Below are 26,148 nucleotides of genomic sequence, written 5' to 3' on the forward strand. Positions count from 1 at the left end.
CTCAGTGTGAAGATTGAACACGCTCAGTGTGAAGAGTGAACAGGGCCAGTGTGAACAATCTCAGTGTGAACAGTGAACACGCTCAGTGTGAACACGCTCAGTGTGAACAGTGAATACGCTCAGTGTGAACCCGCTCAGTGTGAAAGTGTGAACACGCTTAGTGTGGAGTGAACACGCTCAGTGTGAACAGTGAACACGCTCAGTGTGAACACATTCAGTGTGAACAGTGAACACGCTCAGTGTGAACACGCTCAGTGTGAACAGTGAACACGCTCAGTGTGGAGTGAACACGCTCAGTGTGAACATGCTCAGTGTGAACAGTGAACACGCTCAGTGTGAACACTCTCAGTGTGAAGAGTGAACACGCTCAGTGTGAACATGCTCAATGTGAACAGTGAACACGCTCAGTGTGGAGTGAACACGCTCAGTGTGAACATGCTCAGTGTGGAGTGAACACGCTCAGTGTGAAGAGTGAACACGCTCAGTGTGGAGTGAACACGCTCAGTGTGAACACGCTCAGTGTGGAGTGAACACGGTCAGTGTGAACACGCTCAGTGTGAAGGGTGAACACGCTCAGTGTGAAGAGTGAACGGACACGTGCAGCGTGGAGTGAACACGCTCAGTGTTAACACGCTCAGTGTGAAAGTGTGAACGCGCTCAGTGTGAACATGCTCAGTGTGGAGTGAACACGCTCAGTGTGAACACTCCCAGTGTGAACACGCTCAGTGTGAACAGTGAACACGCTCAGAGTGAACACACTCAGTGTGAACACGCTCAGTGTGAAGAATGAACACGCTCAGTGTGGAGTGAACACGCTCAGTGTGAACACTCCCAGTGTGAACACGCTCAGTGTGAACAGTGAACACCCTCAGTGTGAACACGCTCAGAGTGAACACGCTCAGTGTGGAGTGAACACGCTCAGAGTGAACACGCTCAGTGTGGAGTGAACACGCTCAGTGTGAACACGCTCAGTGTGAAGAGTGAACACGCTCAGTGTGAACACGCTCAGTGTGAAGAGTGAACACGCTCAGTATGAACACGTCAGTGTGAAGAGTGAACACGCTCACTGTGAACACGCTCAGTGTGGAGTGAACACGCTCAGTGTGAACACGTCAGTGTGAAGAGTGAACACGCATCGTGTGAACACGTCAGTGTGAAGAGTGAACATGCTCAGTGTGAAAGTGTGAACACGCTTAGTGTGGAGTGAACACGCTCAGTGTGAACACTCACAGTGTGAAGATTGAACACGCTCAGTGTGAACACGCTCAGTGTGAAGGTTGAACACGCTCAGTGTGAACACGCTCAGTGTGAAGAGTGAACACGCTCAGTGTGAAGAGTGAACACACTCAATGTGAACACGCTCAGTGTGAACACTCTCAGTGTGAAGAGTGAACACGCTCAGTGTGAACACTCTCAGTGTGAAGAGTGAACACGCTCAGTGTGAAGGTTGAACACGCTCAGTGTGAACACACTCAGTGCGAAGGTTGAACACGCTCAGTGTGAACACGCTCAGTGTGAAGGTTGAACACGCTCAGTGTGAACAGGCTTAGTGTGAACACGCTCAGTGTGAAGAGTGAACAGGGCCAGTGTGAACACTCAGTGTGAACAGTGAACACGCTCAGTGTGAACACGCTGTGTGAACAGTGAACACACTCAGTGTGAACACGCTCAGTGTGGAGTGAACACGCTCAGTGTGAACACTCTCAGTGTGAAGAGTGAACACGCTCAGTGTGAAGGTTGAACACGCTCAGTGTGAACACACTCAGTGCGAAGGTTGAACACGCTCAGTGTGAACACGCTCAGTGTGAAGGTTGAACACGCTCAGTGTGAACAGGCTTAGTGTGAACACGCTCAGTGTGAAGAGTGAACAGGGCCAGTGTGAACACTCAGTGTGAACAGTGAACACGCTCAGTGTGAACACGCTGTGTGAACAGTGAACACACTCAGTGTGAACACGCTCAGTGTGGAGTGAACACGCTCAGTGTGAACATGCTCAGTGTGAACAGTGAACACGCTCAGTGTGAACACTCAGTGTGAAGAGTGAACACGCTCAGTGTGAACACGTCAGTGAGAAGAATGAACAGGCTCAGTGTGAACACGCTCAGTGTGAAGAGTGAACACGCTCAGTGTGAACACGTCAGTGTGAAGAATGAACACGCTCATTGTGAACACGCTCAGTGTGAAGAGTGAACACGCTCAGTGTGATCACGCTCAGTGTGGAGTGAACACGCTCAGTGTGAACAAGCTCAGTGTGAAGAGTGAACACGCTCAGTGTGAACACGTCAGTGTGAAGAGTGAACACGCTCAGTGTGATCACGCTACACGCTCAGTGTGAACAGTGAACACGTTCAGTGTGAAGAGTGAACACACTCAGAGTGAACACGCTCAGTGTGAAGGTTGAACACGCTCAGTGTGAACACGCTCAGTGTGAAGAGTGAACACGCTCAGTGTGAAGGTTGAACACGCTCAGTGTGAACACGCTCAGTGTGAAGGTTGAACACGCTCAGTGTGAACACGCTCAGTGTGAAGAGTGAACACGCTCAGTGTGGAGTGAACACGCTCAGTGTGAACATGCTCAGTGTGAAGAGTGAACACGCTCAGTGTGGAGTGAACACGGTCAGTGTGAACACGCTCAGTGTGAAGGGTGAACACGCTCAGTGTGAAGAGTGAACGGACACGCTCAGCGTGGAGTGAACACGCTCAGTGTGAACACGCTCAGTGTGAAGTGAACACGCTCAGCGTGGAGTGAACACGCTCAGTGTGAACACGCTCAGCGTGGAGTGAACACGCTCAGTGTGAACACGCTCAGTGTGAAGAGTGAACACGCTCAGCGTGGAGTGAACACGCTCAGTGTGAACATGCTCAGCGTGAAAGTGTGAACACGCTTAGTGTGGAGTGAACACGCTCAGTGTGAACAGTGAACACGCTCAGTGTGAACACGCTCAGTGTGAACAGTGAACACGCTCAGTGTGGAGTGAACACGCTCAGTGTGAACATGCTCAGTGTGAACAGTGAACACGCTCAGTGTGAACACTCAGTGTGAACACGCTCAGTGTGAACAGTGAACACGCTCAGTGTGAACATGCTCAATGTGAACAGTGAACACGCTCAGTGTGAACATGCTCAATATGAACAGTGAACACACTCAGTGTGAACACTCTCAGTGTGAACAGTGAACACGCTCAGTGTGAACACGTCAGTGTGAAGAGTGAACACGCTCAGTGTGAACACTCTCAGTGTGGAATGAACACGCTCAGTGTGAAGAGTGAACACGCTCAGTGTGAACACGTCAGTGTGAAGAGTGAACACGCTCAGTGTGAACACGCTCAGTGTGAAGAGTGAACACGCTCAGTGTGAACACGTCAGTGTGAAGAGTGAACACGCTCAGTGTGAAAGTGTGAACATGCTCAGTGTGAAAGTGTGAACACGCTTAGTGTGGAGTGAACACGCTCAGTGTGAACACTCTCAGTGTGAAGAGTGAACACGCTCAGTGTGAACACGCTACATGCTCAGTGTGAAGAGTGAACACGCTCAGTGTGAAGGTTGAACACGCTCAGTGTGAACACGCTCAGTGTGAAGAGTGAACACGGTCAGTGTGAAGATTGAACACGCTCAGTGTGAACACGCTCAGTGTGAAGAGTGAACACGCTCAGTGTGAAGGTTGAACACGCTCAGTGTGAACACGCTCAGTGTGAAGATTGAACACGCTCAGTGTGAAGAGTGAACAGGGCCAGTGTGAACAATCTCAGTGTGAACAGTGAACACGCTCAGTGTGAACACGCTCAGTGTGAACAGTGAATACGCTCAGTGTGAACCCGCTCAGTGTGAAAGTGTGAACACGCTTAGTGTGGAGTGAACACGCTCAGTGTGAACAGTGAACACGCTCAGTGTGAACACATTCAGTGTGAACAGTGAACACGCTCAGTGTGAACACGCTCAGTGTGAACAGTGAACACGCTCAGTGTGGAGTGAACACGCTCAGTGTGAACATGCTCAGTGTGAACAGTGAACACGCTCAGTGTGAACACTCTCAGTGTGAACAGTGAACACGCTCAGTGTGAACATGCTCAATGTGAACAGTGAACACGCTCAGTGTGAACATGCTCAATGTGAACAGTGAACACGCTCAGTGTGAACACATTAGTGTGAAGAGTGAACACGCTCAGTGTGAACATGCTCAGTGTGGAGTGAACACGCTCAGTGTGGAGTGAACACGCTCAGTGTGAACATGCTCAGTGTGAAGAGTGAACACGCTCAGTGTGAACACGTTAGTGTGAAGAGTGAACACGCTCACTGTGAACACGCTCAGTGTGGAGTGAACACGCTCAGTGTGAACACGTCAGTGTGAAGAGTGAACACGCTCCGTGTGAACACGTCAGTGTGAAGAGTGAACACGCTCAGTGTGAAAGTGTGAACACGCTTAGTGTGGAGTGAACACGCTCAGTGTGAACACTCTCAGTGTGAAGATTGAACATGCTCAGTGTGAACACGCTCAGTGTGAAGGTTGAACACGCTCAGTGTGAACACGCTCAGTGTGAAGAGTGAACACGCTCAGTGTGAACACGCTCAGTGTGAACACTCTCAGTGTGAAGAGTGAACACGCTCAGTGTGAAGGTTGAACACGCTCAGTGTGAACACGCTCAGTGTGAACACGCTCAGTGTGAAGGTTGAACACGCTCAGTGTGAACACGCTTAGTGTGAACACGCTCAGTGTGAAGAGTGAAATGGGCCAGTGTGAACACACTCAGTGTGAACAGTGAACACGCTCAGTGTGAACACGCTCAGTGTGAACACGTCAGTGTGAAGAATGAACACGCTCAGTGTGAACACGCTCAGTGTGAAGAGTGAACACGCTCAGTGTGAACACGTCAGTGTGAAGAGTGAACACGCTCAGTGTGAAGAGTGAACACGCTCAGTGTGAACACGTCAGTGTGAAGAGTGAACACGCTCAGTGTGATCACGCTCAGTGTGGAGTGAACACGCTCAGTGTGAACAAGCTCAGTGTGAAGAGTGAACACGCTCAGTGTGAACACGCTACAGACTCAGTGTGAACAGTGAACACGCTCAGTGTGAAGAGTGAACACACTCAGAGTGAACACGCTCAGTGTGAAGAGTGAACACACTCAGTGTGAACATGCTCAGTGTGAAGAGTGAACACGCTCAGTGTGAACACGCTCAATGTGAACACGTCAGTGTGAAGAATGAACACGCTCAGTGTGAACACGCTCAGTGTGAAGAGTGAACACGCTCAGTGTGAACACGTCAGTGTGAAGAGTGAACACGCTCAGTGTGAAGAGTGAACACGCTCAGTGTGAACACGTCAGTGTGAAGAGTGAACACGCTCAGTGTGATCACGCTCAGTGTGGAGTGAACACGCTCAATGTGAACACGCTCAGTGTGAAGAGTGAACACACTCAGTGTGAACACGCTCAGTGTGAAGAGTGAACACGCTCAGTGTGAAGGTTGAACACGCTCAGTGTGAACACGCTCAGTGTGAAGGTTGAACACGCTCAGTGTGAACACGCTCAGTGTGAAGGTTGAACACGCTCAGTGTAAACACGCTCAGTGTGAAAGTTGAACACGCTCAGTGTGAAGGTTGAACACGCTCAGTGTAAACACGCTTAGTGTGAACACGCTCAGTGTGAAGAGTGAACCGGGCCAGTGTGAACACACTCAGCGTGAACAGTGAACACGCTCAATGTGAACACGCTCAGTGTGAACACGCTCAGTGTGTACACGCTCACTGTGAAAAGTGAAAACGCTCATTGTGAACATGTCAGTGTGAACAGTGAACACGCTCAATGTGAACAGTAAACACGCTCAGTGTGAACACACTCACTGTGAACAGTGAACACGCTCAGTGTGAAAAGTGAATATGCTCAGTGTGAACATGCTCAGTGTGAACAGTCAACATGCTCAGTGTGAACACGCCCAGTGTGAAGAGTGAACACACTCAGTGTGAACACGCTCAGTGTGAACATGCTCAGTGTGAACACGCTCAGTGTGAATAGTGAACACGCTCAGTGTGAACACGCTCAGTGTGAAGAGTGAACACGCTCAGTGTGAAGAGTGAACAGGGCCAGTGTGAACAATCTCAGTGTGAACAGTGAACACGCTCAGTGTGAACACGCTCAGTGTGAACAGTGAATACGCTCAGTGTGAACCCGCTCAGTGTGAAAGTGTGAACACGCTTAGTGTGGAGTGAACACGCTCAGTGTGAACAGTGAACACGCTCAGTGTGAACACTCTCAGTGTGAACAGTGAACACGCTCAGTGTGAACATGCTCAATGTGAACAGTGAACACGCTCAGTGTGAACACTCTCAGTGTGAACAGTGAACACGCTCAGTGTGAACACGTTAGTGTGAAGAGTGAACACGCTCAGTGTGAACACGCTCAGTGTGGAGTGAACACGCTCAGTGTGGAGTGAACACGCTCAGTGTGAACATGCTCAGTGTGAAGAGTGAACACGCTCAGTGTGAACACGTTAGTGTGAAGAGTGAACACGCTCACTGTGAACACGCTCAGTGTGGAGTGAACACGCTCAGTGTGAACACGTCAGTGTGAAGAGTGAACACGCTCCGTGTGAACACGTCAGTGTGAAGAGTGAACACGCTCAGTGTGAAAGTGTGAACACGCTTAGTGTGGAGTGAACACGCTCAGTGTGAACACTCTCAGTGTGAAGATTGAACATGCTCAGTGTGAACACGCTCAGTGTGAAGGTTGAACACGCTCAGTGTGAACACGCTCAGTGTGAAGAGTGAACACGCTCAGTGTGAACACGCTCAGTGTGAACACTCTCAGTGTGAAGAGTGAACACGCTCAGTGTGAAGGTTGAACACGCTCAGTGTGAACACGCTCAGTGTGAAGGTTGAACACGCTCAGTGAGAACACGCTTAGTGTGAACACGCTCAGTGTGAAGAGTGAACAGGGCCAGTGTGAACACACTCAGTGTGAACAGTGAACACGCTCAGTGTGAACACGTCAGTGTGAAGAATGAACACGCTCAGTGTGAACACACTCAGTGTGAAGAGTGAACACGCTCAGTGTGAACACGTCAGTGTGAAGAGTGAACACGCTCAGTGTGAAGAGTGAACACGCTCAGTGTGAACACGTCAGTGTGAAGAGTGAACACGCTCAGTGTGATCACGCTCAGTGTGGAGTGAACACGCTCAGTGTGAACAAGCTCAGTGTGAAGAGTGAACACGCTCAGTGTGAACACGCTACAGGCTCAGTGTGAACAGTGAACACGCTCAGTGTGAAGAGTGAACACACTCAGAGTGAACACGCTCAGTGTGAAGAGTGAACACACTCAGTGTGAACACGCTCAGTGTGAAGAGTGAACACGCTCAGTGTGAACACGCTCAGTGTGAACACGTCAGTGTGAAGAATGAACACGCTCAGTGTGAACACGCTCAGTGTGAAGAGTGAACACGCTCAGTGTGAACACGTCAGTGTGAAGAGTGAACACGCTCAGTGTGAAGAGTGAACACGTCAGTGTGAAGAGTGAACACGCTCAGTGTGATCACGCTCAGTGTGGAGTGAACACGCTCAGTGTGAAGGTTGAACACGCTCAGTGTGAACACGCTCAGTGTGAAGGTTGAACATGCTCAGTGTGAACACGCTCAGTGTGAAAGTTGAACACGCTCAGTGTGAAGGTTGAACACGCTCAGTGTGAACACGCTCAGTGTGAAGGTTGAACACGCTCAGTGTGAACACGCTTAGTGTGAACACGCTCAGTGTGAAGAGTGAACCGGGCCAGTGTGAACACACTCAGCGTGAACACGCTCAGTATGAAGAGTGAACACGCTCACTGTGAAAAGTGAAAACGCTCATTGTGAACATGTCAGTGTGAACAGTGAACACGCTCAATGTGAACAGTAAACACGCTCAGTGTGAACACACTCACTGTGAACAGTGAACACGCTCAGTGTGAAAAGTGAATATGCTCAGTGTGAACATGCTCAGTGTGAACAGTCAACATGCTCAGTGTGAACACGCCCAGTGTGAAGAGTGAACACACTCAGTGTGAACACGCTCAGTGTGAAGGTTGAACACGCTCAGTGTGAACACGCTTAGTGTGAACACGCTCAGTGTGAAGAGTGAAGCGGGCCAGTGTGAACACACTCAGCGTGAACACGCTCAGTATGAAGAGTGAACACGCTCACTGTGAAAAGTGAAAACGCTCATTGTGAACATGTCAGTGTGAACAGTGAACACGCTCAATGTGAACAGTAAACACGCTCAGTGTGAACACACTCACTGTGAACAGTGAACACGCTCAGTGTGAAAAGTGAATATGCTCAGTGTGAACATGCTCAGTGTGAACAGTCAACATGCTCAGTGTGAACACGCCCAGTGTGAAGAGTGAACACACTCAGTGTGAACACGCTCAGTGTGAAGAGTGAACACACTCAGTGTGAACACGCTCAGTATGAAGAGTGAACACGCTCAGTGTGAACACGCTCAGTGTGAATAGTGAACACGCTCAGTGTGAACACGCTCAGTGTGAAGAGTGAACACGCTCAGTGTGAACACTCACAGTGTGAACACGCTCAGTGTGAACTGTGAACACACTCAGTGTGAACGCGCTCAGTGTGAACACTCTCAGTGTGAACAGTGAACACGCTCAGTGTGAACACTCACAGTGTGAACACGCTCAGTGTGAACATTGAACTCGCTCAGTGTGAACACGTTCAGTGTGAACACGCTCAGTGAGAACACACTCATTGTGGACAGTGAACACGCACGGTGTGAACAGTGAACACGCTCAGTGTGAGCATGCTCAGTGTGAACAGTGTTCACGCTCAGAGTGAACACACACTGTGAACAGTGAACACACTCAGTGTGAACAGTGAACACACTCAGTGTGAACACGCTCAGTGTGAACACACTCACTGTGAACAGTGAACACGCTCAGTGTGAACACACTGTGAACAGTGAACACACTCAGTGTGAACACGCTCAGTGTGAACACACTCACTGTGAACAGCGAACACGCTCAGTGTGAACAGTGATCATGCTCAGTGTGAACACGCTCAGTGTGAGCAGTGAACATGCTCAGTGTGAACATGCTCAGTGTGAACAATGAACACGCTCAGTGTGAACACGCTCAGTGTTAACAGTGAACACGCTCAGAATGAACAGCTCAGTGTGAACAGTGAACACGCTCAGTGTGAACACGCTCAGTGTGAACAGTGAACACGTTCAGTGTGAACATGCTTAGTGTGAACACACTCAGTGTGAATAGTGAACACGCTCAGTGTGAACAGTGAACACGCTCAGTGAGAAAACGCTCAGTGTGAATAGTGAACACGCTCAGTGTGAACAGTGATCATGCTCAGTGTGAACACACTTAGTGTGAACACGCTCAGTGTGAACAGTGAACACACTCAGTGTGAACACGCTCAGTGTGAACAGTGAACACGCTCAGTGTGAACACGCTCAGTGTGAACAGTGAACACGTTCAGTGTGAACACGCTCAGAGTGGACATGCTCAGTGTGAACAGTGAACACGCTCAGAGTGGACACGCTCAGTGTGAACAGTGAACATGCTCAGTGTGAACACGCTCAGTGTGAACAATGAACACGCTCAGTGTGAACAAACAGTTTATTCAGGCCCACCTTGGTGTCTGAGTTGACAGAGATCACGGAGTTGAGACGAGCTGGGGGAACGCAGGCACGTGAAGGGAACATTTTCTCCTGAAGAGAATCATTCAGCTGCTTACTCCACCATATCGCTGCCTTCAGACATGTTTGAGATAAGAATTTCACTACAAGCTGGTAAAATATAGATGTCCCTCGCAATTCCTCTTTCATCTGCAAATAATCAAAGAGAGGAGGCAATGACAGCCAGTTCTCCAAGCAGAAATCCCACCATGATAGAGTCAGCCCCTTAGTTACCCAAAGCACAGAAACAATGGCCACTGCTGTGCTGTGTGGCCACCCATTGAGAATAGGTGGGGCTCGACAGGCAGCACAACTGGTAAAGGCACTAAAGGTAGATCACTGACCTTTCTGTGTATTTCTTCTTTAACTGCAGTCCATAGAGGCCTTGGACTCTTTCTGACGACTACGCAGGTTGGGCATGCACAGCTCTTGAATGACTTGATGTGTCAACATCACAAATTTTGGGTGGTACAGATGGTTGTCCTGCTGCCGTGCTGTACACAAGTCCTGCTCACACTAAACCCGTGCTGTACACAAGTCCTGCTCACACTAACCCCGTGCTGTACACAAGTCTTGCTCACACTAAACCCGTGCTGTACACAAGTCCTGCTCACACTAACCCCGTGCTGTACACAAGTCCTGCTCACACTAACCCCGTGCTGTACACAAGTCCTGCTCACACTAACCCCGTGCTGTACACAAGTCCTGCTCACACTAATCCCATGCTGTATACAAGTCCTGCTCACACTAACCCCGTGCTGTTTCCAAAGTTATGCGCCTTCAAGTTGTGAGGCCTGAGATGAGCGGGAGGGAGTGTAGTGTGTGGGCTATGCATATCACTGCAAAAAAGAAATGACAGCACCCTACTAATGTTTCTTCAAGTGTCAGCCGTGGCTCAGTTGGTAGCACTCTCTCTTGAAGATTGTGGGTTCAAGTCCCACCCCAGGGACTTGAGCACAAAAATCTAGGCTGACACTCCAGTGCAGTACTGAGGGAATGCTGCACTGTCGGAGGTGCCGTCTTTTGGATGCTCTCTCAAATGGACATAAAAGATCCCACGGCAGTATTTTGAAGAAGAGCAAGGGAGTTATCCTTGGTGTCCTGGCCAATATTTATCCCTCAACCAACATCACTAAAACAGGTTATCTGGCCATTATCACATTGCTGTTTGTGGGAGTTTGCTGTGCACAAATTGGCTGCTGCATTTCCTACATTACAATAGTGACTACACTCCAAAAGTACTTAATTGGCTGTAAAGCACTTTGGGACATCCGGTGTTTGTGAACAGCGCTATATAAATGCAAGTCTTCATTCAGTATCCTCTACATAAAGCAGCATTAAGATTAGGAAGAGTCAGCGTGGACAGTGTTAGCAGAACGTACTGACCTTGTTTTTCCGGCTCTTACTGTAGGTGGGCTTGCTGGGGCTCGGACCCTGACACATCGGCACCACACAGACATAAAGTGCCAGGCCATCTTCATGCCAGACCTGTTGGAGACCCACTACCTGAAATGGTGCCCTCACCTCAACCTCACCACAGCCTCCATTTAATTTATTCACGGATAGCAGCTGAGTGGGCACCTGGTCAACAGAAAAAGCAGTTTGTTTAGAAACCCATTACATTTTGAAAGTTGGAAATTTCAGTTAATTTACAAGTATTAGATGACTTTTTGCTTTCAGTTAGTCATCATCTTGCAGTCAGCTATCTTCCTCACACTCAAGTGGTGGGGAGCAGCAGACTTAAATCAGTGAATACCAGTCAAAAACACTTTTAACTGTTTTTTCTTTAAAATGGACAACATGTTCTGAGCAGGTGGTTTATGAAATATTAAAGCACTCCTGTCCTGGTGGTGTGAAAGAAACTAAAGTTAAGGCTGTGTTTAAGTGGAGACCACAACCCCTGGTCAACCCATGAGTGCTGGAGCTCAATATCTGATCATCTTCTCTTAGCTTAAACTCACCAGGGAAAGGAACCATGACACCAGTGCGTTATACAAGTTGGATGTGGTCACTGCACTGTCCAGCAAGTGTCCAGCCTGCTGTCCACTAGTCACCAGTTGGCCACAGCTGGAGAGATGGACAGTCAGTAGAAGCATGTCACTTCTTCCTTTCTGGGGTAAAGTGCTGATGTTGGGCAAGTAGGAGGCCTCCTGAAAACAAAGAGAAAAGAATCATAGAATCATAGGGCCCAGGTTTCGGCCTGAGTTGCTCCTATTTTTTTGAAGCAACTAGTTTAGAATGGAGCAACTTAGAAATTGAAATTCTCGGCATTTAGTTCGTTCCAGTTCCAATGAATTAGAACAGTTTCATTTTAGAACAGTTTTGTTTTCAAAAGGGGGCATGTCCAGCCACTTACGCCTGTTTTGCCAGTTTAGACAGCAAAAACTTACTCCAAACTAACTTAGAATAGAGTAAGTGTAGATTTTTGTACGCTCAGAAAAACATTGCCTACACTTTAGAAATTAGGCGCAGGGATCGAGAAATTTGCGGGGGGGGGGGGGGGGAGGGAAGTTTACAAGCATTAAACACTTCACTTTGACAAATAAAGAGCCATCATCAATAATAAATTATAAATAAATCAATAAAACAACCAATAAATCAATCACTATAATGTTTTGAAAATGATTACACCATCCCACACCATAACTATTTTTTGACATAGTAAATTTGCTAATTAACTGTTGACATGCCTAATCACAACCGACTATCTCAGCCAGTTCCTCCAAACGTATGTCTTGGATTACAAGTTTGCTGCTTCATGCATTGCTAAATCAGAATGCTTCAGAACTGCCCTTCTTTACCATATTGATTGCTTTTACAGAATCCTAGACAAACTAACGCAAATCTACACGCAACAGGTATGTGAAGATAAAAGCTGCATAAAGTACTTTAAAACATACAGTAACACAGCATCTTTACACCCTCAAGTGATTTTTGTATAGTTTATCAAATTATTTGAAGCTGTCTGCACAACAAGAGCTTTGTCATTGTAAACACCCAAATGGCTGAGCCACTGTGAGAAAGCTCATTGTAATTGCTTCTTCAGAAATTAATGCAACACACAACTCCATGGGGTGGGGAAGAACAGACACATGTTTAGGAACAAGCCCATCCCTTTTTAAATAATCTCAACCCCAGAAACCCAGCTTTTCCCCATCATTTTATCTCCAGAAACTTACCTTAAACTCATTTATTCCAGACTTTATGTTCTTTATAGTACTCCCGACTGAACGCAGCAGGGGCCCGCAGTTCGTGCTGGGAAGCCCATTCGGCCAGGGCTAGAGACGGCATGCTTCGGGACCCTCCCACACAGCCTGCACAGATTTGGGGGCGAGGAGCTACTGCACATGCGCGCATACTCTAGCGCGCATGTGAAGAGGTCCCAGCACTGTTTTCAGAGCTGGGACCTGGCTCCACCCCCCACCCCTTGGTCTGCGCTACGCCGAGGGCCTTCATCATACCAAGGGAGAATAGCAAGGTAACATTTAGGCGCGGTTTTTGTTCTAAAAAGTCGGCACAGCTCATGGAGGTGTGCCGTTCTAAGCGTGGGGGCAAACTTGGGTCCATAGAATGGTTACAGCACAGAAGGAAGCCATTCGGCCAGTCGAGGCTGTGCCGGCTCTCTGCAAGAGCACTTCAGCTAGTCCCACTCCCCCATCTGTTCCATGTAGCCCTGCAAATTATTTTCCTTCAGCTACTTATCCAATTCCCTTTTGAAAACCACAATTAAATCTACCACCACCACCCTTTCAGGCAGTGAATTCCAAATCCTAACCACTCGCTGCATAAAAAAGATTGTCCTCATATAGCCTTTGGTTCTTCTGCCAATCACCTTAAATCTCTGTCCTCTGATTCTTGACCCTTCTGCCAATGGGAACAGTTTCTCGCTATTTACTCTGTCTAGACCCCTCATCATCTCTGAAATCTCCTCTCAACCTTCTCTGCTCTAAGAACAACACCAGCTTCTCCAGTCCATCCACGTAACTGAAGTCCCTCATCCCTGGAACCATTCTTGTAAATTTTTGCTGTACCTTCTCTAAGGCCTTCACATCTGTTATGTTCAGAATAACTCCACAAGACTGTGTTGTAAGCTCAAACCATTGTGACCTTGGTCTCTTTAATGTAACTCCCAAGTGAGGAGCATGGTGGATTGCCTTTTATACCTGCTTGCCCAGGGTGCACAGGTGACCCTTAGGTCTCCCACAGGTGTGCTCCCTGGTGGTAAGTCTTATACATTAGTGAAGTTTGCATACATAACATCACTCCCCCACAAGGTCTTATGTACAAGTTATTTACAGGTTGAGGCAATCTGACGTTCTGCGTTCCCGGGTCGATCACCTGAGTTGAAGTCCTGGCATGGGTGAGTTGGTCGGATCATTGCTGCATGGCAGCGTGGCTGGTCTGATCGGACTGACGGGCATGGTGGGTTCATCCTTGTGGTTGACAGCGAGGTCGATTGCTGGTTGGGTGTGTGTTTGTGGATCATAGATGGTAAAGTCTTCTTCAAACTGTTCTTGGTTGTCAGTGAATCGCAGTTTGGTCTGATCCAAGTGCTTTCTACACGTTTCCCCATTCAACAGTTTAACAACAAACACTCTATTCCCCTCCTTGGCTAAAACAGTGCCAACAATCCATTTGGGACCATGAACGTAATTGAGAACACAGGATCATTAACCTCAATGTCACGCGATCATGATACACGTTATGCTGATGCCGCCGGGTTTCTACATGAGCATTGAGATCCGGGTGGACTAAGGAGAGCCTGGTTTTGAGTGCCCTCTTCATTAATAATTCTGCAGGGGGAACCCCGGTGAGCAAGTGGGGGCACGTCCGGGAGCTGAGCAGGACCCGAGATAACCGGGTCTGCAAGGAGCCATCCGTTAAGCGTTTCAAGCTCTACTTGATGGTTTGGACTGCCCGTTCCGCTTGACCATTGGATGCGAGCTTAAATGGGGCAGACCTGACATGCTTAATGCCATTGCGGGTCATGAACTCGTTGAATTCCGAGCTGGTGAAACACGGTCCATTGTCACTAACAAGGACGTCGGGCAAACCATGGGTGGCAAACATGGCCCTGAGGCTTTCAATGGTGACAGTGGACGTACATGATGAAATTATTATACATTCAGTCCATTTAGAGTGAGCATCCACTGCTACTAGAAACATCTTTCCTAGAAAAGGGCCAGCAAAATCTATGTGGACCCTGGACCACGGTTTGGAGAGCCATGACCACAGGCTCAGTGGGGCCTCCCTGGGTGCGTTGCTCAACATTGAGCAAGTGTTGCATTGGTGTGCGGATGACTCCAATTCGGAGTCAATGCCGGGCCACCAAACGTGCAACCTGGCGATAGCCTTCATCATGACTATGCCTGGGTGGGTACTGTGTAGGTCACGTATAAATGTTTGCCTTCCTTTTTTGGGCAAAACCACAAGATTCCCCCATAGGAGACAATCTAATTGAATGGACAATTCATCCTTACGTTGGTGGAATGGCTTAATTTCATCTTGCATTTCCTGGGGAACCGCAGACCAGCTCCCATTAAGGATGCAGCTATTTACTAGTGATAGCACAGGACCTTGGCTAGTCCAGGTCCTGATCTGATGAGCTGTGATGGGTGACCCCCTCGCTCTCAAAAGCATCCATTACCAGAAGCAAGTCTGCGGGTTGCGCCATTTCCACCTTGGTGGTGGGCACTGGTAGCCGACTGAGGGCGTCTGCACAGTTCTCAGCGCCTAGTCTGTGGCGGATTACATACTCATACGCAGACAATGTTAGTGCCCATCTTTGGATGTGGGACGAAACATTGGTATTGATACCTTTGCTTTCTGAGAGCAGTGAAGTAAGCGGTTTGTGGTCGGTTTCGAGCTCGAACCGGAGACCAAATAGGTATTGGTGATTTTCTTAACCCCGTATATACATGCTAGCGCTTCTTTCTCAACCATACTGTAGGCTCTTTCAGCCTTGGATAAACTTCTGGACGCATATGCAACTGGTTGCAGTTTGCCTGACACATTTGCTTGCTGTAACACACAACCGACCCCGTACGACGATGCATCACAAGCTAGTACTAAACATTTACATGGGTCATACAGTGCAAGTAACTTGTTAGAGCATAGCAGGTTTCTGGCCTTATTAAAGGCTGTCTCTTGAGATTTACCCCAAACCCAGTCGTCCCCTTGCGTAGCAATAAATGCAAGAGTTCCAGCAAAGTGCTCAACCCCGGTAGAAAGTTACCAAAATAGTTGAGGAGTCCCAGGAACGAACAGAACTCCGTCACATTCTGTGGTCTGGATGCATTCTTGATGGCCTCCGTCTTGGAGTCCGTGGGTCTGATGCTGTCTGCCACAATCTTTCTCCCCAGAAATTCAACCTCTGGCGCCAGGGAAACACACTTGGAGTGTTTCAGCCTGAGTCCCACTCTGTCCAGTTGCTTTAGAACCTCTTCCAGGTTGTGCAAGTGTTTGGTGGTGTTGCGACCAGTGATCAAGATGTCATCTTGGAACACCACGGTGCATGGGACCGATTTCAGCAGACTCTTCATGTTCCTCTGGAAAATGGCCGCAGCTGAGTGAATCCCAAAGGGGCATCTGTGGTACATGAACAGTCCTTTATGCGTGTTGATGCACGTCAATTTCTTTGACGGTTTAGCCAGCTCCTGTGTCATGTAAGCAGAGGTTAGATCTAGCTTGGTCAACGACTTTTCCCCTGCTAGCGTTGCGAATAGGTCCTCCGCTTTAGGTAATGGGTACTAGTCCTGTAACGAGACTCGGTTGATCGTTACCTTGTAGTCCCCGCAGATTCTGACCGTCCCATCGCTCTTTAGCACCGGCACGACTGGACTGGCCCACTCGTTGAACTCGACTGGCGCTATGGTTTCCTCTCGTTGAAGTCTGTCCAGCTCGATCTCGACTTTCTCTCGCATCATATATGGGACTGCTCGGGCCTTATGATGAACAGGCCATGCCCCAGGAACAAGATGGATCTGCACCTTGGCGCCTGTGAAGTTGCCGATGCCTGGCTCAAATAACGCCGGGAATTTGTTTCGCACCTGGGCGCACGAGGCGTCATCCACCGAAGACAGTGCTTTGATATCGTCCCAGTTCCATCGGATCTTTCCTAGCCAACTTCTGCCGAACATTGGGCCATCGCCTGGTACAATCCATAGTGGTAAATCATGCATCATTCCGTCGTATGATACTTTCACTGCCGCACTGTCAATAACAGGTATGAGTTCTTTGGTGTAATGTGCAGCGTTGTGTGAATCAGGCTCAGTTTTGGCCTCTGTGCCTTGTTGCCCCACAGTTTCTCAAAAGCCTTCTGGCTCATGATTGATTGTCTCACCCCCGTGTCCAATTCCATGGAGACTGGAATGCCGTTAAGTTTAACTTTTAACATTATCGGAGGGCTTTTGGTGGTGAAGGTGTGTACTCCATACACTTCCTCCTCATCCTCAGGTTGAGTAGCCTCTCCTCTCGTTCAACGTGATCCGCACTGGATCCTCTGCTGACTCTGCCACGTGGTGAGTCAGAGGTCGTTTGCACATTCGCTGGAGGTGCCCCATTGTTCCACAGCCCTTGCACACATAGTGCTTGAATCGACATTGATGGACTCTATGACTGCCCCCGTAGCGCCAACATGGTGTTAATGGATATGCATTCATACCCCACTGCGGCCTCTAAGTCACCCTAGGCCTGGCCTCTGTGGTCGTGTAGGCCCTGCCATGTACAGTTCTGCCAGCTGAAGGCATTATTTTATGCACAGTACTTGCCGGTGAGCTTCGATGCTGTGAAGATATCTATTTCGTGCTGTCGCTCGTGGATATGAAAGCCTGGGCTATCGTGATGGCCTTGCTCAGATCTAGGGATTTGGCAGACAGCAGTTTGCGAAGAATGATCTCGTGGCCGATTCCAAGCATAAAAACGTCCCGCAACATTTTCCCCAAAGATCCGGCAAATTCGCACTGTCCCGCAAGGCGTCTTAGGTCGGCGACAAAGCTCACCACATTCTGGCCCTCGGAGCGATGGTGCTTGTAAAAGCGATACCCGGCCATTAGGATGCTCTCCTTTGGCCTGAGGTGTTACTGAACCAGCATGCACGGCTCTGTGTAAGTCTTGTCCGTTGGATTGACCGGTGCCAGCAGATTTTTGACGAAGCCAATACCAAAGACCCACATACGGTGAGGAGAATCGCCCTGTGCTTGACCGCCGTCTCAGCCGTGACCAGCTCGTTGGCCACGAAGTACTGGTTGAGACGCTCAACGAAGGCTTCGCAATCATCACCCTCAACAAATCTCTCAAGAATACCAATGGCTGCCATTACCGTATGAAAGTTCGTGATCTGTAACTCGGTCGCCAGTTGTTATGTTCAGAATAACTCCACAAGACTGTGTTGTAAGCTCAAACTATTGTGACCTTGGTCTCTTTAATGTAACTCCCAAGTGAGGAAGCAGCATGGTGGATTGCCTTTTATACCTGCTTGTCCAGGTTGCACAGATGACCCTTAGGTCTCCCACAAGTGTGCCCCCTGGTGGCAAGTCTTACACATTGGTGATGTTTGCAGACATAACAACATCCTTCCTAAAGTGTGATGCCCAGAATTGGACATAATACTCCAGTTGAGGCCAAACCAGTGTTTTATAAAGGTTCATCATAACTACCTTCCTTTTGTACTCCATGCCTCTATTTATGAAGCCCAGGATCCCGTATGCTTTTTTAACCGCTTTCTCAACCTGCCCTCCCAACGATATGTGCACATATATCCTAGGTCTCTCTGTTCATGTACCCCCTTTAAATTTGCACCCTTTAGTTTATTTTGCCTCTCCTTGTTCTTCCGACCAAAATGCATCACTTCACAATTTTCTGCGTTAATTTTCATCTGCCACAAGTCCGCCCATTCCACCAGCCAGTCTATGTCTTCTTGAAGTCTATCACTATCTTCCTCACTATACTTCCAAGTTTTGTGTCATCTGCAAATTTTGAAATTGTGCCCTGTACACTCAAGTCTAAGGCGACGATTTTCATCAAGCCCGCCCAAAGTGCCGCCGAGGTACCAGATGGTACTTTCGGCAGGATATCCATAGCCGAGGTCCCTCAAAGGTACGTGGGCGGCAAATGGATAACGTACGCCGCCAATCTAGGCGGCAGCGGGCGGGAGCTCTCATTCTCGGTGGCAGAGGCACTTGCCGCCCAAGTGCCGCCGAGGATGGAGTCGGGCCCATGGAGAGTCTAAGACCTGAAAAAAAATCACCAATAAAAAATTTTAAAACTATCAGGAGACCTCCAGGGGACCCCCTGCAGGTAAGTCGCTGTTGAAAAAATGTTTTTAAAATATTCACTTACCTTTTTTTCAGCTTCTTCATACTCTCCGTCGGGCACAGACCAACCTCCTCGCAGCGGTCCACCCCCGTTCTTCCGCCGCCCACAGGAATCTGGGAGCTCGGCAGATGGGAGCTCAGTTGCGCCACTTGGCCGTCTGCTGATGTCAGCGGGTGGTTCCCGGTGGCTCTTCCCTCCCGCCCGCTCCAGGCCATCCCGAAAGTGGCAGTGGGCGGATCTTCAGGAGGAATGTCGGCAAGAGTGAGCAGCAATCGGCGGCAGCGGGCGGTGGGCTGATGAATTTCGGCCCCTAATCATTAATATATATTTCAAGAAAAGCAGTGGTCCTAGTACTGACCCCTGGGGAACACCACTGTATACCTTCCTCCAGTCCCTAAAAACAACCCTTCACCACTACTCTCTGTTTCCTGTCACATAGCCAATTTCGTATCCACGTTGCCACTTCTCCTTTTATTGTAAGGGCTTCAATTTTGCTGGCAAGCCTATTACGTGGCACTTTATCAAATGCCTTTTGGAAGTCCATGTACACATCAACTGAGAAATGGCTACCTAGCTTCACCATGGTCTTCCTCAGGCTTTAAATAGAATTCTTCTGACATACAAATCGATTGACCGGTTATACAAAAAGTTAAAGTGACTCCGTAAGACTGCAGCCTCATATCTCACGCAGTATCTCTGTTCCCACACAATCACCCTCTAGTTTGTATCTCACACAGTATCTCAGTTCCAGCCCCACTCCAGATGCATTCACTGACAGTTACGAAGGCTGAGCGCTATGAATGGGAACATTCTTGTTTCATTTTCCTTTCTATGCCCTGCACTTTGGGTGAAAAAGCTGCAAAATAGAGGCTGCAGTCTTACAGAAGTCTTACAGGTGGTGGGAATCCAATACTCTGACTACATAGATATATGCTCAATAGCAATCAGTTCCTACAGGCCTTAATAAAAAGGGGCTGAGTGGGTGTAAAGAATATGAATGTAAGGATGTCCCAGGCATTCCCTACCCCACACTGCCCGTACTGAAGAGTGGCGTTCCCTGCGCCTCGCTATCCACACTGCCTGTATTGAAGAGTGGTGGTCCCTCCACGCTGCGCTGCCTGCACTGCCCATATTGAAGAGGAATGACGTTCCCTCCATGCTGCACTGCCCGTACTAACTGTATTGAAGAGTGGCGTTCGCTCCACACTGTGTTGTCTGCACTGCTCATATTGAAGAGTGGCGTTCCCTCCACGCCGCACTGCCCGCACTAACCGTACTGAAGAGAAGCGGTGTTCCCTCTGCGATGCGCTGCTTTCCCGTCACGGATCTCAGCGGCTTCAGGCTGTCCAGCTGCCTGTGCAGCCGCTGTCGACTCTGCTGCTCCTTCCTGTAGCGCTCTCTCTGCTGTTGCTCATTCGGCTCCAGGCTGTGACTACGACATGAAGTACTGGTTCAAAATGAAATCAAAGGACTTTACAACAGGTAAGGAAATAATGCCATCTAATTTACTCAATAATAAGTTAAACCTTGATCACAAATTGCTGGGAAAAGAGTTCCTATCAGAAATTGGTCTCCACTGACTGGAAGTTTACTTGCCATAAATATAGACTTTTCAATCTTTCAACAAAGTGCTACCTCCACAAGTGAATGTGATATGGCAGAATAATAACCATCTTAGCCACTGGCCCTTTAAAAAGTTTACACTCAGTGGTGACGTGATCTCACCCCATTCTTCTGTGTATAGGGCCCCATTCTGTGCCAGGAATTAATTCTTTGGGGGAGAAGGTACTGAGGTAACAAGAGCACCGAAACATAAACCAATCACTATTCTGTTACCCCTTCGTGTGTGGGACGAGGTCACGATCAGGCTCTGCTGTGATGGTCAGCTGACCATCAGTCACCATCTAGGCTCAAACAAGAATGGCCTGTTGACCGAGGTATCTCCTGAAAGCCACTGACCTGAACATCAATGAGTCACAGCTATTCACCGAGGAGGTTACGCTTTGATACATTAACTACAACCATAACAATTTGCATTTATAATGCGCCTTTAGCACAGAATGACATCCCAAGGTACTTCACAGATAAGAAAGAGAGATTAGAAGGGGTGGAGGTGGGTTTTAAGTAAGAGCTTAAATGAGAGAGAGGTTGAGGTGCAGAGAGGTTATGGGGGGGGGGGGGGATTTCAGAATGTGGGATCTAAGTGAGTGAAAACACAGTGAGCAAGGGCGGATGCACAATAGATGGAGTCTGAGAAACAAAGAGTTTTCAGGGGGTTACAATCATAGAATTTTACAACACAGCTCATTGTGCCTGTGCTGGCTCCTTGAAAGAGCTATCAATTAATCCCACTGCCCCACTCTTGCCCCATAGTCTAATAGGTTGTAGGGTTGGAGGAGGTTACAGAGATTGGAATAGGCAAGGCCATGAAGGGATTTAAATTTAAGTATGAGAATTCTAAATTAAAGGTTTTGAGGGACCGATAAGAGCACCGAAACATGAACCAATCATCAGTGCAGCAGTGAGAAATAAATTTTGCTCAGAAGATCAAGATGTAGAATTAGTTTGGGTGGAGATAAGAAATAATAAGGGAAATAAGTCACTAGTGGGAGTAGTCTATAGGCCCTATAACATTCACTGCACTGTAGGACAGAGTATAAATCAAGAAATAATGGGGGCTTGTAAGAAAGGTATGGCAATAATTATGGGTGATTTTAATCTTCATAGAAATTGGACAAATCAAATTGTCAAAGGTAGCCTTGAGGACGAGTTAATAGAGTGTAGTCGGGACGGTTTCTTAGAACAATACGTTGTGGAACCAACCAGTGAGCAGGCTATTTTAGATCTGGTAATTTGTAATGAGATAGGATTAATTAATGATCTCATAGTAAAGGATTCTCTAGGTTAGACTGAGATCGGTGGTGGGGAAAATGCTGGAATCAATTATTAAAGATGTAATAGCAGCGCATTTGGAAAGCAGTGACAGGATCGGTCCAAATCAGCATGGATTTATGAAAGGGAAATCATGCTTGACAAATCTTCTAGAGTTTTTTTGAGGATGTAACTAGTAGAGTGGATAAGGGAGAACCAGTGGATGTGGTGTATTTGGACTTTCAAAAGGCTTTTGACAAGGTCCCACACAAGAGATTAGTATACAAAATTAAAGCACATGGTATTGGGGGTAATATATTGACATGGATTGAGAACCGGTTGGCAAACAGGAAGCAAAGAGTGGGAATAAACGGGTCCTTTTCAGAATGGCAGGCAGTGACTAGTGGGGTACTGCAGGGTTCAGTGCTGGGACCTCAGCTATTTACAATATACATTAATAATTTAGACAAAGGAATTGAAGGTAATATCTCCAAGTTTGCAGATGACACTAAGCTGGGTGGCAGTGCGAGCTGCAAGGAGGATGCTAAGAGGCTGCAGGGGGACTTGGACAGGTTAGGTACAATGGGCAAATGCATGGCAGATGTGGATAAATGTAGATAAATGTGAGGTTATCCACTTTGGTGGCAAAAACAGGAAGGTAGATTATTATCTGAATGGTGACAGATTAGTAAAAGGGGAGGTGCAAAGAGACCTGGGTGTCATGGTACATCAGTCATTGAAGGTAGGCATGCAGGTACAGCAGGCAGTAAAGAAAGCAAATGGCATGCTGGCCTTCATAGCGAGGGGATTTGAGCATAGGAGCAGGGAGGTCTTACTGCAGTTGTACAGGGCCTTGGTGAGACCACACCTTGAGTATTGTGTGCAGTTTTGGTCTCCAATCTGAGGAAGGACGTGCTTGCTATTGAGGGAGTGCAGCGAAGGTTCACCAGACTGATTCCCGGGATGGCAGGACTGAGGAAAGGCTAGATCGGCTAGGTTTATACTCACTGGAATTTAGAAGAATGAGAGGGGATCTCATAGAAACGTATAAAATTCTAACGGGACTGGACAGGTTAGATGCAGGTAGAATGTTCCCGATGTTGGGAAAGTCCAGAACCAGGGGTCACAGTCTAAAGATAAGGGGTAAGCCATTTAGGACCGAGATGAAGAGAAACATTTTCACCAAGAGAGTTGTGAACCTGTGGAATTCTCTGCCACAGAAGGTTGTTGAGTCCAGTTCGTTGGACATATTCAAAAGGGAGTTAGATGTGGCCCTTACGGCTAAAGGGATCAGGGGGTATGGAGAGAAGGCAGGGGTGGGGTACTGAGGTTGCATGATCAACCATGATCATGTTGCATGGCAGTGCAGGCTCGAAGAGCCAAATGGCCTGCTCCTGCACCTATTTTCTATGTTTCTATGTTTCTAGGGAAGAGTGATCATAGCATGTTAGAATTTCTAATTCAGTTTGAGGGTCTCAACTTGGGTCTCAAACTAGTATCCTGAACTTATATAAAAGCAATTACAAAGGAATAAAGAGAGAGTTGGCTAAAGTGGACTGGAAAAATAGATTAAAGGGTAAGACGGGAGATAGCAGTGGCGGACATTTAAGGAGAAATTTCATAACTCTCAGCAAAGATATATTCCAGTGAGAAAGAAAGACTCTAAGAGAAGGACGAACCATCCGTGGCTAACTAAGGAAGTAAAGGATGGTATCAAATTGAAAATAAAAGCATACAATGTTGCGAAGATTAGTGGTAAGCCAGAGGATTGGGGAATATTTAGAAACTAGCAAAGGACAACTAAAAAAATAACAAAGAGGGAGAAGATGAATTATGAGAGTAAACTAGCAAGAAATATACAAACAGACAGTAAGAGCTTCTACAAGTATATAAAAAGGAAGAGAGTAGCTAAAGTAAATGTTGGTCCCTTCGAGGATGAAATGGGGAATTAATAATGGGAAACAGGGAAATGGCAGAGACTTTGAACAAATATTTTGTATCGGTCTTCACGGTAGAAGACACTAAAAGCATCCCAATAATAATAGATAATCAAGGGGCTATAGGGAATAAAGAACTTAAAACAATCACTATCACTAGACAAAAAGTACTGGGCAAACTAATGGGACTAAAGGTGGACAAGTCCCCTGGACCAGATGGCCTGCATCCTAGGGACTTAAAGGAAGTGGCTACAGAGATAGTGAATGCATTGGTTGTAATCTACCAAAATTCCCTGGATTCTGGAGAGGTCCTAGTCGATTGGGAAGCCACAAGTTTTAAAGCCCCTATTCAAGAAAGGAAGGAGGCAGAAAGCAGGAAACTATAGACTAGTTAGCCTAACATCTGTCATTGGGAAAATGATGGTCCATTATTAAGGAAGTAGTAGCAGGACATTTAGAAAATCAAAAATATAATTTTTTAGTTGTCCTTTGCTGGTTTCTAAAAATTTCCCAATCCTCTGGCCTACCACTAATCTTCGCAACATTGAGATCCCTCTAAGGGACCAACGATTACTTTAGCTACTCTCTTCCTATTTATATACTTGTAGAAGCTTTTACTGTCAGCATGGTTTTATGTCAAATTTTCTAGAGTTCTTTGAGGATGTAACGTGCAGGGTGGATAAAGGGGAACCAGTAGATGTAGTATATTTGGATTTCCAGAAGGCATTCGATAAGGTGCCACATAAAAGGTTACTACACAAGATAAGAGCTCGCGGGTTTGGGAGTAATGGCCTAGAAATCCCGGACTTCCCGGGTCCGTATTGAATGTGTTCAGACCCGGGAAGGCATCACAAAAGTCACTTTTCAGCGCACAATGTGCATGCGCTGAAAACCAGCTTTTCCGATCTGTCAAGCTCCAGCATCTCGGCAGCCAGGACATTCACAAGGGCAAGACTGCGGTATTTACCCATATCTTGCCCAGCAAATGTCCTGAAAATTCTTGAGCCTGATAAAAGCAGGCGCATAGCTTACTTTTACAGGGTAAGAGTTTTAAAACATACAAAAACATTGTAAAATAAAATTTAAAAAACATATTTTATTGTTAAAAACCCTGCCCACTAAGGTAAGTTTATTATAAACCATAATTTTAAAAACTTTTTTATTTAAATCGGAAAAATATCTATTTTTTAAAAGACATAAATAACTTTAATTTCAATTAATCTTAAATATGTGGTGTATTTTTTCTATTTTTTATTTTTGTTTTGGTGTTTGGTGGGGTGTTTCTCAATCATAATAATGGGAACTCCAACTTATGGATTTCCCATTATTATGAATGAGAAAATACTGTCCTTGATTTGCTGTCCAGACCCATGTGACTCCAGCTCCAGCTTACAGACGTCCAGACGTGCACGCGGTCCGACGCGCAGTGGGAGGAGGCCTCAGGATCGCTGGTGAGCACAGCAAGAACAGTTAAGCATCTTTTTTAACTTTTTCAATCGATCGCCCACGAGAAGACTTCGACTGCGATTTCCAGGCCAATATATTAGCATGGATAGAGGATTGGCTAAATAACAGAAAACGGAGAGTTGGGATAAATAGGTCATTTTCAAATTGGCAAACTGTAACTAGTGGGATGCCACAGGGATCAATGCTGGGGCCTCAATTATTTACTATCTATATTAATGACTTGGATGAAGATACCGAGTGTACTGTAGCCAAATTTGCTGATGATACAAAGATATTTGGGAAAGCAAGTTATAGGGAGGACACAAAGAATCTGCAAAGGAATAGAGATAGGTTAAGGGAGTGGGCAAAAATTTTGCAGATGGAGTATAATGTGGGGAAATGTGAGCTTATCCACTTTGGTATGAAGAATAAAAACGGAAATTATTATTTAAATGAAGAGAGAGTACAAAATGCTGTGGTGCAGAGGGATCTGGGGATCCTTGTATATGAAACATAAAAAGTTAGTATGCAGGTCCAGCAAGTAATTAGGAAGGCAAATGAAATGTTGGGTTTTATTGCAAGGGGGATGGAGTATAAAAGTAGGGAAGTCTTGCTACAACTGTACTGTGTACAGTTTTGGTCTCCTTATTTAAGAAGGGATATACTTGCATTGGAGGCAGTTCAGAGAAGGTTCATGAGGTTGATTCCTGAGATGAAGGAGCTGTCTTATGAAGAAAGCTTGAGCAGGTTGGGCCTATACTCATTGGAGTTTAGAAGAATGAGAGGTGATCTTATTGAAACATATAAGATTCAGAGGGGGCTACAGGGTGGATGCAAAGAGGATGTTTCCCCTCGTGGGGTAATTTAGAACTAAGGGGCATAGTTTCAGAATAAGGAGTCGCCCATTTAAA

The 26,148-nt window shown here is 47.1% G+C and overlaps 1 protein-coding gene across 1 annotated transcript in view; it reads right to left on the reverse strand.

The window, feature by feature from the left end:
• Positions 1–26,148, reverse strand: part of LOC139281010 (dynein axonemal assembly factor 8) — a 113,321-nt gene that overhangs the window by 57,192 nt on the left and 29,981 nt on the right. The window contains exons 10-13 of the mRNA XM_070900867.1: positions 20,256–20,430; positions 11,630–11,818; positions 11,055–11,249; positions 9,624–9,818 (exon numbers count right to left, since the gene is read on the reverse strand). Coding sequence (XP_070756968.1) covers positions 9,624–9,818; positions 11,055–11,249; positions 11,630–11,818; positions 20,256–20,430 — 754 coding nt within the window. The remainder of the gene's footprint in view (positions 1–9,623; positions 9,819–11,054; positions 11,250–11,629; positions 11,819–20,255; positions 20,431–26,148) is intronic.

This window comes from Pristiophorus japonicus, chromosome 15 (assembly GCF_044704955.1).
Source record: "Pristiophorus japonicus isolate sPriJap1 chromosome 15, sPriJap1.hap1, whole genome shotgun sequence".
NCBI lineage: Eukaryota > Metazoa > Chordata > Chondrichthyes > Pristiophoridae > Pristiophorus > Pristiophorus japonicus.